Source organism: Cajanus cajan, chromosome 10 (assembly GCF_000230855.2).
Source record: "Cajanus cajan strain Asha chromosome 10, NIPB_CcT2T_4, whole genome shotgun sequence".
NCBI lineage: Eukaryota > Viridiplantae > Streptophyta > Magnoliopsida > Fabales > Fabaceae > Cajanus > Cajanus cajan.
This window is the reverse complement of record NC_138526.1, coordinates 37,342,805-37,360,611: the sequence shown is the minus strand read 5'-3', so window position 1 is coordinate 37,360,611 and position 17,807 is coordinate 37,342,805. Positions and strand designations below refer to the sequence as shown.

Here is a 17,807-nt window from a genome sequence, read left to right as displayed (position 1 = left end):
CTTTTGATTGTTTAATTTAATTAGTGAGGTTAGTTTAATCAGAAATGGGTTTCTATCCCCGGAAAATCAATTCAACAAGGTTTTGTGTTGGATTTTTTTTTACTAGTCTTTCACTCTTTTTGTCATTAAGAAAATGCTATAAGTATCTTAGCATGATTAACAAATAAAGTAAAATACTATATCACAAAAGAGCAAATAGTATACGTATATGGCGTAAGGAAATTTCATAATATTCATATACTATTATGCATGGTTAATTAAATTATTTTTTTATAATATCGATTTCAAAAATCACAATATAAAAACTTTGTATTTAAAGTGTATAGAAAAAAAAACTCGTTATACAATACAAAAGAAAAGTATTTATTTTTTAAGCAATTAAAAGTATTTAATAGATTGTATTAAATGCTCTTTAATTAACTTTGTAGTATTGCAATTAGCTAGACTTTTATTATTACGTTATAAGAAGATATTATTTGGAATTGGGACCAACCCAACAAAGAAGTCCAATAGAAAGTGTCGGATTTGGGTTGAGATACACTATCCTCGAATCATGAAATCGAAGATTATTTGCTCCAAAAATCACATCTCACACGTCTTTATTTTTGTCATATAACTAGGACTTACTAGGGATGACAAATATACCCGTACTCACGGGTAATAACCAAACCCGTTCCGACTTTGACGGAAAATACCCAATTTGACCAGGTATGGGTATGGGTACGGGTAAAACTCGATATATTAAATCGGTACGGGTACGGGTATGAGTACGGATATGTACTTACCCGCCCCGTACCCGTATCCATAGCCGTCCCCGTTCCCATTTGTAATTTAATACTCACTTTCAATTTAATTATATTAAAGAATTTTAATATTTTTTTATGTGTAATTATTTATTATAATATGAGATAGAAAAATAACCTAATTATAATTATAATATAATAAAAAAATAATTTAAAAATATTATATTTTTTTATTAAAAAAATTTTTTTTGACGAGTACGGGTACGAGTATGAGTACGGATATACCCGATACTCGACGAGGACGGAGATGAGATAAAAATCACATATTCGACGGGTACGAGTACGGGGACAAGTATCATGAAACCTGTACCCGCCCCGCCCTGTTGCCATTCCTAGGACTTACTCACATTTCAATTAATTTTGTACAAAGTTTAAGGTTGAATTAGAGTTAAAAGTATTTTTGAAATTTCTTTTACTAAAAAAAAATTAATAGAATTTTTTTTTAAAGTATTTTAAAAATTGTATAATTATATGATAATATCCAAACTGGCTCTTAACTTTCTTATTTTATTTTTTTACTTTTTTTAAAAAAAAAAGGTTGAATTAACCTAAGGTGGGTAATCTTTTTCCTTGTTACACTACATTGTTATTAAACATTATGACGTAAATATGTAAGTACTCTTTTATATCTCAAAATGAATGCAAAAATAATGATATTCTCAAATTTTAACATAATACTGTTTTTTATTTCAATTTTATTTATATGTAAATTACACAAATTTTGATATGTATTTGCAATTGATAAAAGTAATACATTAATTTAGAGAGCTGGTTGAAAGATAAATCCTTCACGTCACTTCTGATGGAGACTTGGTCCACTTTGCATGTTTAGGGGTGGAGTGCTTACGTCTTCAAAGGAAAACTCGAGAGGCTTAAAGAAAAGGTCAAAGTGTGGAATAGAGAGAACTTTGGTAATTTGAATTCCAAATATGAAGCTATTCAAAGAGACATTAATGAGATTGAGTTGAAGGAGGAATCATAAGTTTTGAATGACAAGGACATTAAGAACAAAATTAAGCTACAAGAAGACTATTGGATTGTGGCAAAACAAAGTGAATCTCTATTGAGCCAAAAGGCAAAGGTAAAATGGCTAAAGGAAAGAGATCAAAATTTAATATTTTTATCATTTGAACGTTAATTGAAAGAGGAGAAAAATATGTTGAAATGTCTCTTTATAAATAAGATATGGACCGAAGAGCCTTCAATTGTGAAAGATGAAGCAAAAAGATTTTTCGAGGTTCGATGAGGAAGGTTGGGAAAGGCCTAAGGTAGATGGAGTCCATTTTGAGAAAATTTCCTTTGAAAAAAATTTGCTTCTTTTGGGAAGTTTTGAGAAGGAGAAAATAAGGAATGTTATACAAGACTATGGAAGCTCAAAAAGCCCAAGACCTAATGGCTTTAATTTTGAATTGATTATGTGATTTTGGAAGATGCTTAAGAGAGATATCATGAACTTCTTGCATGAGTTCCACTCTAGTAAGATTTTCCTTAAAGGGTGCAACACCTTTTTCATTACTATTATCCCAAAGGTGGATGATCCACAATGCCTATATGACATTAGGCCTGGGGTGCATGTATAAAATTGTGGATAAAATCTTATCACAAAGATTGAAGAAATTGTTGGATAAAGTCATTGATGCTAGACATAGTGTTTTTTTAAGGGGTAGGAATTTGTTACAAAGTATAGTAATTGCAAATGAAGTTGTTGATGAAGCTAGAAGAAAGAGAAAAAAAATGTTTTGTATTCAAAGTTGACTATGAGAAGGCATATGATTCAATAAATTAGAATTTTCTATTGTATATGATGAAGAGAGTGGGTCTTGAGGAGAAGTGAATTGGGTGGATTAAAGGATGTTTAGTGTCATCATCAATATCACTAATGATATCCCTACTTCAAAATTTATGATGAAAAAAGGTTTAAGGCGAGGATACCCTTTAGCTCATTTCCTCTTCATAATTATTAGGGAAGGTATGAATGGATGGATGAAAAAGGTCACTAAAAAAGGATTGTTCAAGGGCTTTTGTGCGGGGAAAGATAATGTAGAGGTTAATTTGTTATAATATGTTGATGACACAATCTTTTTTAGGAAAATGTGTTTGGAAAAATGTCATGATCATCAAGACAATTTTGAGAAACTTTGAATTGGTGTTGGTTTTGAAGATTAATTTTACAAAAACTAATTTGGAGGGATTGGAGTTAAAATCGGTAAAATTGAAAGGTATTCCAATATTTTGAATTGTAAAATCTTGTGTTTCCTATTTGTGCACTTAGGGATTCCAATAGTTGTAAATCCAAGAAAAGTTTCAACATGGGATACTATCTTCACAAAGTTCTCCACAAAATTGTCAAAGAGGAAGTAAAATCAACTTTCTTTTGAAAATAGGGTTTACTTGATTAATTCGGTGTTGACCTCAGTACTTTTGCATTTTATATCATTATTCAAGATCCTAATAAAGATTATAGATAAAATAGTAAAGATTTATAGGATATTTCTGTAAGGAGCAAAGAACGAAAATTCAAAGATTATGTGAGTGAGTTGAAAAAATCTGCAGACCTAAAAGACATGAAGGACTTGGAGTTAGAGATATTTCTTTGTGCAATTAAGTGTTACTTGCAAAATGGAAGTGGAAAATGTTTCACCAAGGTGAGTCTCAATGGGTAAAAATTATTTCTTCAAAATATAGGTGTTGGAGTGACTTGAATGGGGAAGAGGGGTGGATACAATATTATATATGGTAGAGGGATTCGAAATTAGTTTGTGGTGGTCAGGCGCATAGTGAGTGGTTCGATAACAACTTAGTGTGGAGTGTGGAAAATGGTAGAAAAACAAGGTTTTGGCTAGACAAGTGGGATGGTGTGGAGTGTTTGGCTAAAAAGCTCCTTAGATTGTTCCAAAACTCTAAACAAAAATGGGGTTTTATTAGTAATATGGGTGTGTGAAGGGGAAATTCATGGGTTTGAGATTTTAAATGAAGGAGAGAATGGTTTGAGTGGGAATTAGAAAGTGTCCGAAAGTGTTTTGATGAAGTTTAATCTTTATCAAGGAAAGGTAGCAGGGATATAGATATGTGGAAGTGGAGGGGAGATCCTTCTAGTTTCTTCACTATAAGCTTGACTTATGACACTTTACACGAAGACCTCTATTATAGACAAGAGGTACATATTTTTAGTGAGGTGTGGAAGATTTTATTCCTCCAAAGGTAGGTTGCTATATTTGGAGGTTGTTGGTTGATAGATTACTAATAAAAGTGGACTTAACAATAAGATAATTGATTTAACCAATAATAGCAACTTGTGCCCTTTTGGCGAAGAATATTTCACATGTTATTTTTACTTATAAGATTTCACAAAAGGATTTGGATGGAATGTTATAATTGGTTAGGTGTCAAAACCATTTTGCCATTGGTACCCAAGCATCACTTCTAGCAACATTCTCTAAACATGGTAAAAAGACTGCATAGGGATGAGTGAAATGTTATTTAGGGAGTTATTACATGGTGTCTATGGAATCATAGAAACTCAATCATTTTAAGAATAAAGCTTTGGATATAAATACAATGGTGCAATATATTTTTTAAGAATAAAGCTTTGGATATAAATACAATGGTGCAATATATTCTGTTTTTCTCATGGTCATATGGCTTAAGGCCTGTAAAAAGATTTTGTATATTCTTTCATGTAGTGGCATTTCAACTTGTTTGCGTGTCTTTTATGTGGAAGTTAATTATGTGAATATACTTTGTATGAAGCTGTACGTTCTATTGGTGATGCATATTAGGGCATTTGATAGTGACATCTCAACAAACTTGTTAAAATTAATCATTAGTTTGTTAGTTGTAATGATTAGGTTAGGTAGTTGGAGTTAACTTAAGCTAACCTAGGTTACTTATAACTAGGATTAACTTAACTTAATCCATAAGCTTATAGATACTTAACTAGGATTGATTAGCTTAAGTACAAGATAGTTAACCATGGTTACACTTGATCATGGTTAGTCTAGTTTGCACTATAAACCAACCAAATCCTATATATGGTTTTTCCTTGTATTGGCAAATAGTTTTGAGCATTTTATTGAGTTAGATGAACTTTTCTCTAATTATCTCTCTCAAAGTTTGTTTCTCTCCTTAAAACTTCTTCTTTTTCTCGTATCCTCTCTTGAGTGTGGTGAGAATTTGAAGGGACTTGTCAGTCTATAAGAGTGTGGCGTCACCAAGGGAGATCCTATCTCTTCCATGTGTGTTTGGCATGGCTTCTAACACCTTAGAAAGCCATTGAATTGGAGCTTGAAAGAGTCCAAAAAGTTAAAGATTCGTCCAAGAAATTTGAAAGAAGAACTACATCAATCTAGTCTCTCTTTATGATTTCAATCACTTACCATAACAACAAATTATCATGAAAGATCAAGTATAGTATATATTGTAGTAAAAAATATTAATATACAATAAACATTAATAAAGAACACAAATAAAAGAAAATATTAATAAATACCTTTTAAGGTATTGGTTAAGGAAATGCAACTAAAGAAGAATATTTAATTAAAAATAAAAATTATTATATTAAAATATAAATATTTAATATATTTTTTTAAATGTGAATAAGAAGTATGATTTAGAAAATAAAATATATAATTGAAATTATTAATTAAAAATCAATATTTAATATTATGATGAAAAATATGTACGTTAGTAGTAAATCATGAAAATTTTAAAGTTTTAACTATTTAATTTTTAATAAAAAAAATTATAACTATACTTTATTATTCTTTAAAATTTATCAATCACAAAGAGTTAAATCATACTTAATGTATTATATTAACATTAAAAACTATCCTACAAAAAACACTATTCTATTTTTTTATTTGTAAAAATTAAACTCAATACGGATGATACCAATTAAAATATATGTAATATATAATTTAAAATTCTTTTAATTACTTTCAAAATAAGGATTGTATCAAAAAGTTTATGTAATTTTTTTAATAACAAGATATAACTCTTTTTTATTAGATTGGTCTCACAACTCTATATTTAAGTTAAAGATTGAGTTCTCATTCTTGATTAAGAAATGAAAATATTAAATTACTTGTACTAATAACTTTTAATCTTTTTAAAAATAGTTTTTAGATGAACTTTTTGAAAGTTTGTTTTGATCCTTTTTTATAATACCCCTTCCAAATTGAATTTGCATTAATTAATTTTTAAATATCTTTTAGTGGAGATTAATTAATTATATAATTAAGTGAAAAAAAATATGAATAAGATTATAATATAACGACCTAATAGGTCATTACACTTAACAAAAGATTACTAACACTAGAAAGATATAATACAATTATATAGGATTTTTACATACTTACAATACTTGGATATACATATATATATATATATATATATATATATGTATATATATATAGTAATCTTATACTAAAGTATGAAAAGAAATTCTAGTTGTCGGTAAAACAATATATTACATCAGCTACATTAGAGTAACTCAACAGGATCAATGTCACCATCTTCCTATATGGTCTCAAAAGAACTTCTCCTCATGCATATTCATGCTTTGGTCTCATACCTAGTATGATTATGACAATCTAACTACATGAAAATATACAAGTGTAAACTAGTATTTAAAAGAAATCCACATAACAAGTATAGAAATGAAACTGCTATAATATCAAAATATACAACTTAATATGCTTCAACATAGCATAAACTTAGAACTTAACAACATAATACAACAACATAATTCAACGTAGCATGCGAACAACATAAACATCAACATAGTACATGCTCAAAACACCATTCAACTTAAACAACATCATATCATGGCATATGCATCACACAACTCAATACAACAATTGCATATGCACAACAAATCAACTATATGCGTCGCCATGCATTTCAACCAAGAGATTTCCTACAACATAGGTGAGTAATTTAAGTGATTTGACTTTATTGAACCAACAACCTGATCTTTTCGATCTAGCTAGATCAATAACTAATTTGAATAAAAATCCACAATAACATGAATTCTCAGATTTTGTCACTTAAATGAGAAAGTCTAGTATTCTTGATAAAATAGAATAGTTTGAGTGTGAACTTATCATGATATTAACTTGCATAACTAAGTCACCTATGAGATTAGTTTGTTGACTATCTTCCAAATATTATGTCCTTCCAATACTTAGTTAGAAATTTTGGTTTACAACTTTGTATCTTACTCTAATTTGACCGCTTTATACACATATGTCTTGGCTTTTCCTACATATAGATTAACATTTGGTTGTTTTATAATCAATATAACTCGACCTGACTCTTATATATTGTGGTCGCTTACAATTGATATGCCTCGTCCTAACCCATATACTACATCAACTAAGATCTTATAGGAGATTCCACTATCTGCTTCAAGGGTTAACTCCTCAAGAAAGGTTTGTCACAAGTTGGGCTCTTAGAGCACCATAGCACAATATCTTCACAATGGATATGCAACTTTAAAAATAATTTCTCCTTTAGTCTTAAGTTAATCAACATAATACAACTCCATGCTATAAGCATTCTTAACACAGTTACTCAACTTTTCAACATATATCTCAACTTGCGACTGACAACCATTTAATCATCTATATACATTATACTACACCAATGTATAAATATTCAACATCATAAATAATAGTACAACATATAGCACATGTTAATCATCATACAACATGTAATAAATTCAACTAACATATTCATATTCACCACTTAATCATTCAAACAACAAGTGTTCACAAGAAAGTCCATTCCTAATGCCATACATCTTGTGCCTGGGGCCATCGAGACAAAGAGCTCTTTATCTCGCCCACGCCTGACACAGTTTAGTTCGTGCTTGGTGTGCATGAGATGGGGAACCATTGGACTCTTACGCCTGACACCATGAAGGCATATCCGATGTGACAATGAGTTTTGCACTTAGTAGACTCCTGAATTTGCTCAATTTGTACATGAAACTCAGAAAATCCACATGCAATCCAATAATACAAAATCATCCATCATATCTCATCAAAGCAAAGACATACAACCACCAATGACTCAAATCACCTAAAATTCATTCCGACATGCTTCAAGAATACCAATTTCACACCTTTCCATTTTCTCCCTAATCATTAACTCAACCATGATTTTAAATAAATTCAAACACGTGTAACAACATAATTCAACAACTTCCAAAGATTTAGCTTCCTTTACCTTGAAGTTGAAGTGAATCGAGGAAGAAAAATAATGAGCATCGAACAACCTGAAAGCTCCACACCTACATACTAGGTCTGATTCCAAGCTTCTCAAGTTTGAACCTCTATTTAGTTGCTTAACTAAAATCCTCTACAACACTTGGAAAGTTGAAAAGTAGAAGAGTTTTAAAAAACAAGAGACTCTCTCTCCAAGGTTCTTAAGAAATGAATTTATAAAGGTTAAGTTTTAAAACAAAAACTTTATATATACCTTTTCCTATAGGTCAAATTTGACCTTTGCTGAGAGACATCCTTTAAGCAACTAGAAACTCATAAGAAATTCTTTAATTCTAAAATTTCTCAACATTTAATATCCAAGAGCACCCCAACATATAATTATTGCTAAATAAGACAATAATTAACAAAAATTTATTGTGTTATATCTAATAATTTTAAGAATAATTATAAATAATTTATAAGTTATTGATAATTTATTATTACTGATTAAAGTAGTTTCTTTTTTACTCGGTTAAAAGAATTTTAAGAGTAATATTTATGATTTGAGTGTTCAAATGCCTTTTATACTAATTTTCAATATGGAATGAATTTGGACATATTGACATCTAAAATAACTTAAATAGAACAGAAATTAGCACCTTTCTTATTGATTTTTTTTTCCCTTTGAAATGTTGCCATATGTTAATATTCTATTCCCCCTACGTAAAGCTTTGAAAACTAAGTGGAATAATGTCATTCATATTTCACAGGACATTAGAACAAGACAACATGTATGTTATTTTTTATTTTTTTGTGCATGAAAGTTGAGACACAACACAATACTAAATGCATATGTTGATGGATCTTCAATGGGAAGAATCATTCGGTGTTCATATATTACACAATCTTCCCATTAGAGTCGTGGTATGACTTTTTCCTATTTTAATTTTAACAAATAAGAAAAATAATCTAATTAAGAATATTAACAATTAAGGCCAAGGGTGTATATTCTACATGAGTAGTGTTATAAAATCCCCAAAAATAAATAGAAAAAATATATATATTTTTTTTAAATCATGATATTCCTTAACTAAAATTAATTAATAATCTCTCAAGATACTAAAATATGTAATTACATGCTTTTACTCTTAATTCTTTAACCGTGCTATCAATGATTTATGGTAGTATAATATTAGTCATTATAGAAAAACTAGGACATAAAGTGTTTCAAACATGTTGCATTCGTGTCCTCCCTCTCACGATAAGTGGATAATGTACGTTGTTCTAACAAAAACAAGACAAAAATAAAAAAAGGCCACGGTGCCGACGTGCTTCGCGACGCGGATTTGCCGACGCACACACGGGTTCGAGTTCGGTTAATTTAATTCAATTATAATCGCCTCTTCAATCTTCAATTATAGTACAAATAAACTTCGTTTTCATAAAATAAATAAAAGAATAATTCTTTTTTATTTTACATTTTAAACATTTAAAAAATTATTTGAAAAGATTGGACTTTAACTTGTAAAATACCTTTTCAGGTCTAAAGGTCAATTTATTCATTTATATAATATAATAAAAATTTGGAATAACTTTGTTTTCATAAAATAAATAGAAAAATATGGAATGGTGTAAGTGTTTTCAGACTTCACTTTCAATAGATTATTACATTTTTCAAAAAAATATTTTATTTTATAAATAATTACTCATAATCATTCTTAAATTTTTTTTTTTTAATTTTGAAAAAATTAAGAGATACAAAAAATATGTTTCCCTCTTAATTACGAGAGGGTGAGGAGGGGCAAATAGCAAATATCATATTCCTCTGGTGTGGGGCAAATAGAAAATATCTTATTCGTGGCCGGAGAAAGTACAACACAATACGGTAACTCCACCTGTCCCACTTCAACCGCCACCTTACCTTCTTCATCCGCATGCCCCTATCTCACTTTCACTCTCCACCTTTTTTTATTAGTTTAAATTAATATATGTCTAACAAAGTTATTCAACTTCCACAAGTGTACTATAAAGTAGTGAGGAAATTAGTCATCACTATTCATGGTGGATATTCCAAGAAAACCAGTTATTTAACTTTCTTACCCTGTATTAATTTTAATATTATATATAATTAAATTATTAAACAAAACAAGTATTAAATTTAAATTAAGATATAAATAATTATATTATAAATATCTTAATATTAATGAATAATAATTCAAAAATACTTATATTTTATAAGAGAATATTATATATGAAATTAGGATTGAGAGTTTGAAACGTAATCTAATTTATCCATAAAAATATATTGAGTCTAATTTAAAAATTTAAGTATGTTTAAATCAATTTTAAGTTGGATCGAATTAGCAAGTTAAATTGAGTTATGCTTACCGAAAAATTTATCATTTTAAAACTTTGCATATAGAATGTACACGTATTTAACATGTTTTTCAATGTTATAATCACAAAAATATTTGGTACAAATTAATGTTAATAGGTTGTGTTATCATATATAATGTCTATTTTTTTTAAATAGATAGTAAAAATAATAACAGATTATCTTTTAATTAAAATATTTAAGGTTTGAATTCTGACTTTAAGAATGAAATAAACTATATTGAGAGGAGAATATTTTTATGCATTTACACTTTTTATTAGAGATTAATTATTGTTTCGAAAGAAAATATTTTGTATTAATATCATAATTAATATATATATATATATATATATAATATCCATTTTAGGATTTTCATCACCACTAAATATCAATTTATTTTTATTTTTATTTTCTATTTTTATTTCATTTACCGTTTTTATAAGATAAAAATGAAAAATAAAAATTTAATTTAAATATTATTAAATATTTATCTTTTTAATATTTATTTAATGCCAAATCACAATTAATGTTATAATTTTAAATGTAAAAAATCAACAATTAGCATAGGATCAAATTTGTAAATTTTATAGAATTAAAAGAGTAAAATTATAAAATAAAAAATTAGGAACAAAAATTATGAATCAAATATTATTAAAAGGAAAAAATATAATTTAAGTTTTTAAAAAATATCAGTACACTTTTGTTTATTAGGTGTCAAGTGTACTGATATTAACTCAGTACTAACTAGTTGGATGAGGGTCCAACTTTTAAAAGTATGATTCTATATTTCTATTAGTATACATTCTATATTCTATTTATTGATTTTGAATGAATTTGACTTCACATGACAGTACAGCACCACAACTGACACGGATTTGTATATCTATATATATATTATACACGTCTTACACTACACATCAACCACGCAACGCTACACACTAACGACCATGTTTCCCTCTCTCACTTCCCACCGGTTCCTCTTCCTCATCCTGTGGATCGTGATCCTCTGCGCTCATCTCCACGTCCACGTCCACGCCCGCACCTTCACCGGCGATCCACTCTCCGACGGGGGCAAGTGGCAGAGCCTGCTCCGCCTTCCCACGTCGCTGACTCTGAGGGGCGAGTCCTCCTGCGAGCAGACCTACGGATTCCTACCGTGCACCACCACCGTGCTCGGGAACTTGTTCCTCATCGTAGTCTATGGCTTCCTCATGTTCAAGGCCGCCACGTTCCTCTCCAACGGCAGCGAGCTTCTGCTCGAGATCTTGGGCCCCGGCATTGTTGGCGGCCTCTTCCTCCCCATCCTCGGCGCGCTCCCCGACGCCATGCTCATTCTCGGTAACCTAATTTTTCCTGAACTCGCGCTTGTTATCGACTTTTTTAATTTTTATGATCCCCTGTTTATCCTGTCCTGTCATACTGTGATTGGATTTCAACGGATTGGAATTTTGTGGGTGAAGTTGAGTGAGTGGTGGTGTTTGTTGGGTTATTCTCATTCGCTTTGTCTAATTGGAATGTTATTTATTTTTTCAAGTGATTCGCGTCATTGTCTTGAATGTTCTGTTTATTTTTGTCGTAACAGAGGAATCGGAAATCGTGTATTGTCCTGAAATATCTTATTCTTCCCTTTTAACTGTTTTCTATTTTTGAGGTATTTTTGACACGCTGGATGGAATATTTCTTAGTTTTAGTTATTAGTTCAGCTAGATTCTTTTTGTGGGTAACATGTTATTGTGGATGACTAACAGGGAGTTAGCTAATCACCTCTAACAGGTCTCGCATTTAATCACAATTTTTCTATACACAAAACTCGAACTAAGACTTTACTTAAGGAGATAAGTCGAGTTCTACACTAACCAACGATTTGTTGGATTCTTTGTCGTAGTTTTTCTGTGTTTCTCCTTTCTTAGTTCTGTGGCCTTTGCTGTCTGATACTTTTAGTTTTTGTTATGTGGAATTTTGGATACTTTTTTTTTTTTCGCTTTCCTTATCTTTTTGCTTTAGGTGGTTAATTTTCGTGGTATGAATCCCACAGGATGGAGTAGTGCTTTTGCAGAGCTTTTGTCTTTGTTTCTGCCTTTTTTTCTCCCCCACCGCGATACAATTTCAATTTCTTTTTATTGTGGTTGGTGGAAGAAAGTAAGGTAGTTGTGCCTGGGATGGCCCATGAAAGAGCAGATGCATTTGTAAATGGTCAATATTGTTTTATTTAAATCTAATTTTGACCATTTATTTTGATTGTATGGCTAAGATTAACTTCTCTCACATTCCCACCTCTAAGAATGAGAGATAGCTGATACGAGACGGGTTATTGTAGAAATTCTAGATTTACTTTTCAATTTTTAGGGTCTTTTGGATAATCTTATTCTGTAACACTTGTAAGATAAGAAAATAGGAAGGAAAAATGAAATAAACTTTTCCATAAGTTAAAATTAGCTCATGTATAAGCTAGTTTGTAAAGGTTTTCTTATATCAATTTCTTCAAAATCTTTTATTTTTTAAAAACTAATGTATATGCTAATTTTTATAAAGAAGCTTATTTCATTTTTCCTACCTATTTTCTTCTCCTGTAAGAACTTTTGAAAAAGTTTACTCAAACATATTCTTAATTGCCTTATAGAGACCAATAAGGAGAACTTAGCCGATTCAGGTTTATCTAACTTGTATCGATTGCTTTGAAACATCTCTTATACTTCCTTAATAATCAAAATTTCACATTTTCAGTGATCTTTAATCTTATAATATCATATTTGCTTTGTTTATTTTTTTTTTCCCACCTCTCTTGGAATTTCTTTATGTCTCAAACCTACTAGCATTTATACTTACGTAGTGTTTTTATTTTCCCATTTGTTCCCCCTAATATGTATTTCTTGTTTTTTTCTTCCTAGTGTCTGGGCTTTCAGGTAGTAAAGAAACTGCTCAAAGTCAGGTATCTGTTGGAATGGGACTGCTAGCTGGGTCAACAGTGTTGCTTCTGACTATAATATGGGGGACCTGTGTAATTGTTGGCAAGTGTGACATCGAGGATTCAATTGCAATAGATTCACGAGACACTAGGGGATTTAGTTTAACTGGTATGCTATTTGAAATGGTTCATTATTTAATTTTTATATTTGAGAGTTATCTCAGCCAACTTCTCCTTGCCCAAAGCATTAATATTTTTAGTGTTTATGCTCCTTTCTTGTTATTCAAGCAATCAACCTTCTTGTGGAGTTTCTCTGTAAAACATTCATATATTTTATGGGTCAATATATGCTGAATATTAATTTGTTAATTTCTTTTAACTTTTTTACAAGTGTCACCCAAAAGCTTTGGCTTTAACATGTCTGACATAGTAACATCTTCTAACATGCCGTCTCATACAAGATCCCTTTAAACTTGAACAGTGAATAATCCACATGGCCAACTATCTTGTTTTCAATGTCAAACTTTTTTTTTAAAGAATGAGGGTTGCAATGCAAGGATCAAATTCTAGATCACTTGGTCATAAAGGATCTGATACAATATCATAATCCAACTCTCTGAAAGCTCAAGTTGTTAAGTCAGTGAATCCAGATGAATGGTTTTATACTTTTATAACATCTCAAACAAGTAGTAATTGCGAGATGGTTTACTTAGTAATAACTGTGAGTATCTTCCTTCCTCCATAATCATGGATCTAGGATTATATAATGCATCCAAACCACTGAATATATGCATTGATCTTTAGTGTTGTCTTGGTTATATAGATTAGTTGAGTTTGGGACTCTAAGAAGAGTGCTGGTTAAAGATTTATTGTGATTCATAATTTTCTTAATCTACTACAATCTCCATGTGCAGGTTCTGGTGTTAGTACTGATATTTGGACTAGTTATGCTGCAAGGATTATGGTTTTATCTATCCTTCCATTTGTGATTGTTCAATTTCCACAAATTCTCAATTCAACCTCAGGAAGGCACTTGGCTGTTTTGATTGCTCTCATTGTGTCTCTTGCTTTATTGGTTGCTTATTGTCTTTACCAGGTAATTTTCTTTTACAGTGCACTTGTGTTTCCTGCTCATTACTATAGGTGTTTCTTTTTTTTCATTAACCTGCACCATTTTTATTTAACTTTTATGATACACATTTTGTTTTGATTGGATATGATGCTACAGTTAGCACTTTCATGAACTGTGTACTGGATGATTGAATGTGTGATCATGTTTTAAACCTGGCCATTGTTTTTTCGTCTTATAGAAATTAAGAAAAACAAAAAATAGTGCAGATTTTCCAGCCCTGGATACAAAGGAGGAAACTTGAATATATTAAACACAAGCATGTTATTTTAGGACTTTTGACACATTTGAAGAAGCGTGCATTGGGAAGGCTGCTGAAAGAAAATGGTGAACCTGACAGAGATGTCATTGAAAAGTAAGGCTATCTCTCCTTTTTGCTTTGACTTAAGACATGTTACTTTTAGATAAGTTCGTTGCATTTTTTTCATATTCTCATTCTTTTGGTTGTCACTGACTTCTTTGTGGAATAAATAGATTGTTTGCAACTATTGATGAAAATCAAGATGGAAATCTTACTCATAGTGAATTGAGAGCACTGCTTATTGGAATTCAGTTTGAGGAGATTGACCTGGATCATGATGACGCTGTAAAGAGAATCATGTATGATTTTGATACTTCTGGTAATCAACTTGTTGAGCAACAAGAATTTGTTAATGGTGTCTCTAGATGGCTTCAAAGGGCCCAGCATGCTCGGGTTGCATCTGGTGATGCTGGTCCACACACAATGAAGTTTTTAAGTGATTTTCACAGGGTAAGTTGTGCAATTGTCAACTTCATGAACTTGATCTTTTTGGTGCTTATGACTGATAGGAATTTGTGCACAGGAAACAAAGAGGGAACATGATCTTCTGGATGTGGGGGATCAGAGTAATGAAGAAGCTGAGGGCGTTGAGGATGCTAAATGGACTTCCATCAAAGCAGTACTGTTTCTGATACTGGGTACTATTATTGCTGCTGCATTTGCTGATCCTCTGGTTGATGCAGTCGATAACTTTTCTGATGCTACAAGTATTCCTGCATTCTTCATTTCCTTCATTGCGCTGCCCTTAGCAACCAATTCAAGTGAAGCAGTGTCAGCAATAATTTTTGCTAGTCGTGATAAGAGGCAAACTGCTTCATTAACTTTTTCTGAGGTTTGTTTTCTTGTTTCATACTCTGTTTCTTTCAGACATTATTAGTATGCAAAAGAATTGAGTATGACCTATAAACTATAAAGCATTTGAAACCATCGCTTTCACTCAACTTATGCCATTTTCTGCATGAGCTAATCACTCGGGATAATAAAAAGATGGGCTCATGTTCAGGATGTGTCTAAAATTAGACCTTCATGTAGTTACTTCGGCTTCTATTTAGCAATGTTGATGAAATCTTGGGGTTGAGGGAATTGGAAATTCCCAGGTCTTTTGTTTGCAATAATTCGCCCTGTTGACTTTTTGAATGGCTAGTGTGATTAAGTGATGATAATGGTGGTTGTGGTTCTACTTGTTGGCATCATCATAATTGTTGTGTTTATTCATGGTTACTAGCTGCATGCATGTTTCAAGTTACTTGTATCTCTTTGATATTTCTTGGGTAATGGTATCCATTTAAGGGTGGCTTATTTTGCAAGACTTGGCAATTAGTGCAATTTTCCCTCCTTCAAGTAATTTAAAACATGATTTGTATTGTTTTTGCAGCTATATGGCGCAGTGACAATGAACAATGTGCTGTGCCTATCAGTGTTCTTGGCCCTGGTTTATGTTCGGGGATTGACATGGGACTTCTCTTCAGAAGTGTTGGTTATTCTGGTGGTTTGCATAGCCGTGGGCGTCTTTGCCAGCTTCCGCACTGTCTTCCCTCTATGGACATCCATACTGGCTATCCTACTTTATCCCTTCTCCCTCGCATTGGTCTATGTTCTTGATTATGTATTTGGTTGGTCATAGACCAAATAATGTTTCATTGTATGCTTCTTGGGTTGTATGGTTTTTATAGTTGTTTGTGCGAGACTATGCTGTTGGTGAATGGTGTTTTTCCATTGACATCTATTGAGAACGGTTGAGGGGCTACAGTTTTGACTAATCCGCTCATTACGAGTGTAATTAGACAAAAATATAGCGCGGATCAAAATTATGTTGCGTAAGTTATGCTTGTTTTGATTTCTCATCATTCAGAAACATGTTATTCCATTTAATCAGTTCCATTAAAATGATTTTATCGCACCGCTTTTAATTTCTAATAAAAATCAAATGCTCAAATTTATGTTAGAATTCGAATTATGGATTTCTGATTTAGCTTTCTAGCGCATTGCAAAAGGTGGTGAGCTTCATGATCTATCTTATCCTTTCGTTGTACGGAAAGTGGGCCCTAATGCATGTATCTTTTATATAAGAATCAAGAAAAAATGCTGAAAATGTGCTGTCAAAGAATAAAACTAGAAAATGTTTTTTGGAAAATGTATTTGTACATTTCGGGTAAATTTATTATAATTTTCAATGAATATTTTTTTTCATATTGATTTTTTAACCGGTCAGCAAGATTAAGAAATCAAAATAAAGTGCTCTTGGTGGTATAAGTATCAACTAATGCGCCTAGGGTAGAGTAGGGAAATGTAACAAGTAGCACTTCTAGTGGGTTTGTTTGGTCTGTTATTCCCCAATGCGAAAATTTCTGGATATTAAACGGGAATCTTCGTTGCAACTTTGCTCCTAAGTTTAACAAACAAACAGGCTGTTGATCTCCATTAAATTTTAACGTGTATGTACAGAAAGCCTTAAACTGTTTAAGCCATAAATTTTAATGGGAATCTTGTGGTGAATTTTGTAAAGCATATTCAAGTTTATATAATTTAAATTATTGATTATTCACAAAAATATACTAAATATTAATTTGAATCTAAATAACCAAGTATCATACTTTAAAAAAAAAATTGTGTTGAGAGTAGTTGGCGCACTTAAAAAATTAATATCAATGTTTTTAGTTCAATTAAAAACAAATATGTCAACGCCAATTTTAATTAATATAGTTTATTTACATAATAATGACATCTTTAATATTCGAGATTCTTGCATGTTTTAGAGACACAGTGAAGAGATATATTATCCTACTTCTAATCAAATTAAACTCTCATGCACAAGATAATGATAAGGATATATAGTTTTATGTATTATTTCTTCTATCAACTTTGCATCTTAATCATTTGTTAGATCTTCAACTTTATTTTTTTTCATCTAGAACATAGATTTCTGATGTAGACTTAAAAAATATTGTCATTCAATAAAGAATTTGATTTCAATGAGGACTTCTGAAATTAGGTCTATCCAAAATATTTTTCATTAGCTGCAACAAAATAAACTACTTTTTTTTAGAATTTTTTTAAGAGAATATTTGGATTCATCATGTTTTTTGT

The 17,807-nt window shown here is 30.9% G+C and overlaps 1 protein-coding gene across 1 annotated transcript; it reads left to right on the top strand.

Moving 5' to 3' along the window:
- The first annotated feature begins 11,286 nt into the window (after positions 1–11,286).
- On the top strand, positions 11,287–16,607 carry LOC109811929 (sodium/calcium exchanger NCL). The gene is made up of 7 exons (XM_020375774.3): positions 11,287–11,723; positions 13,274–13,459; positions 14,205–14,386; positions 14,629–14,774; positions 14,894–15,170; positions 15,244–15,552; positions 16,096–16,607. Exons 1-7 carry the CDS (start codon positions 11,333–11,335, stop codon positions 16,342–16,344), a joined length of 1,740 nt encoding a protein of 579 aa, XP_020231363.1. The 5' UTR covers positions 11,287–11,332; the 3' UTR covers positions 16,345–16,607.
- The last annotated feature ends 1,200 nt before the right edge of the window (positions 16,608–17,807 follow it).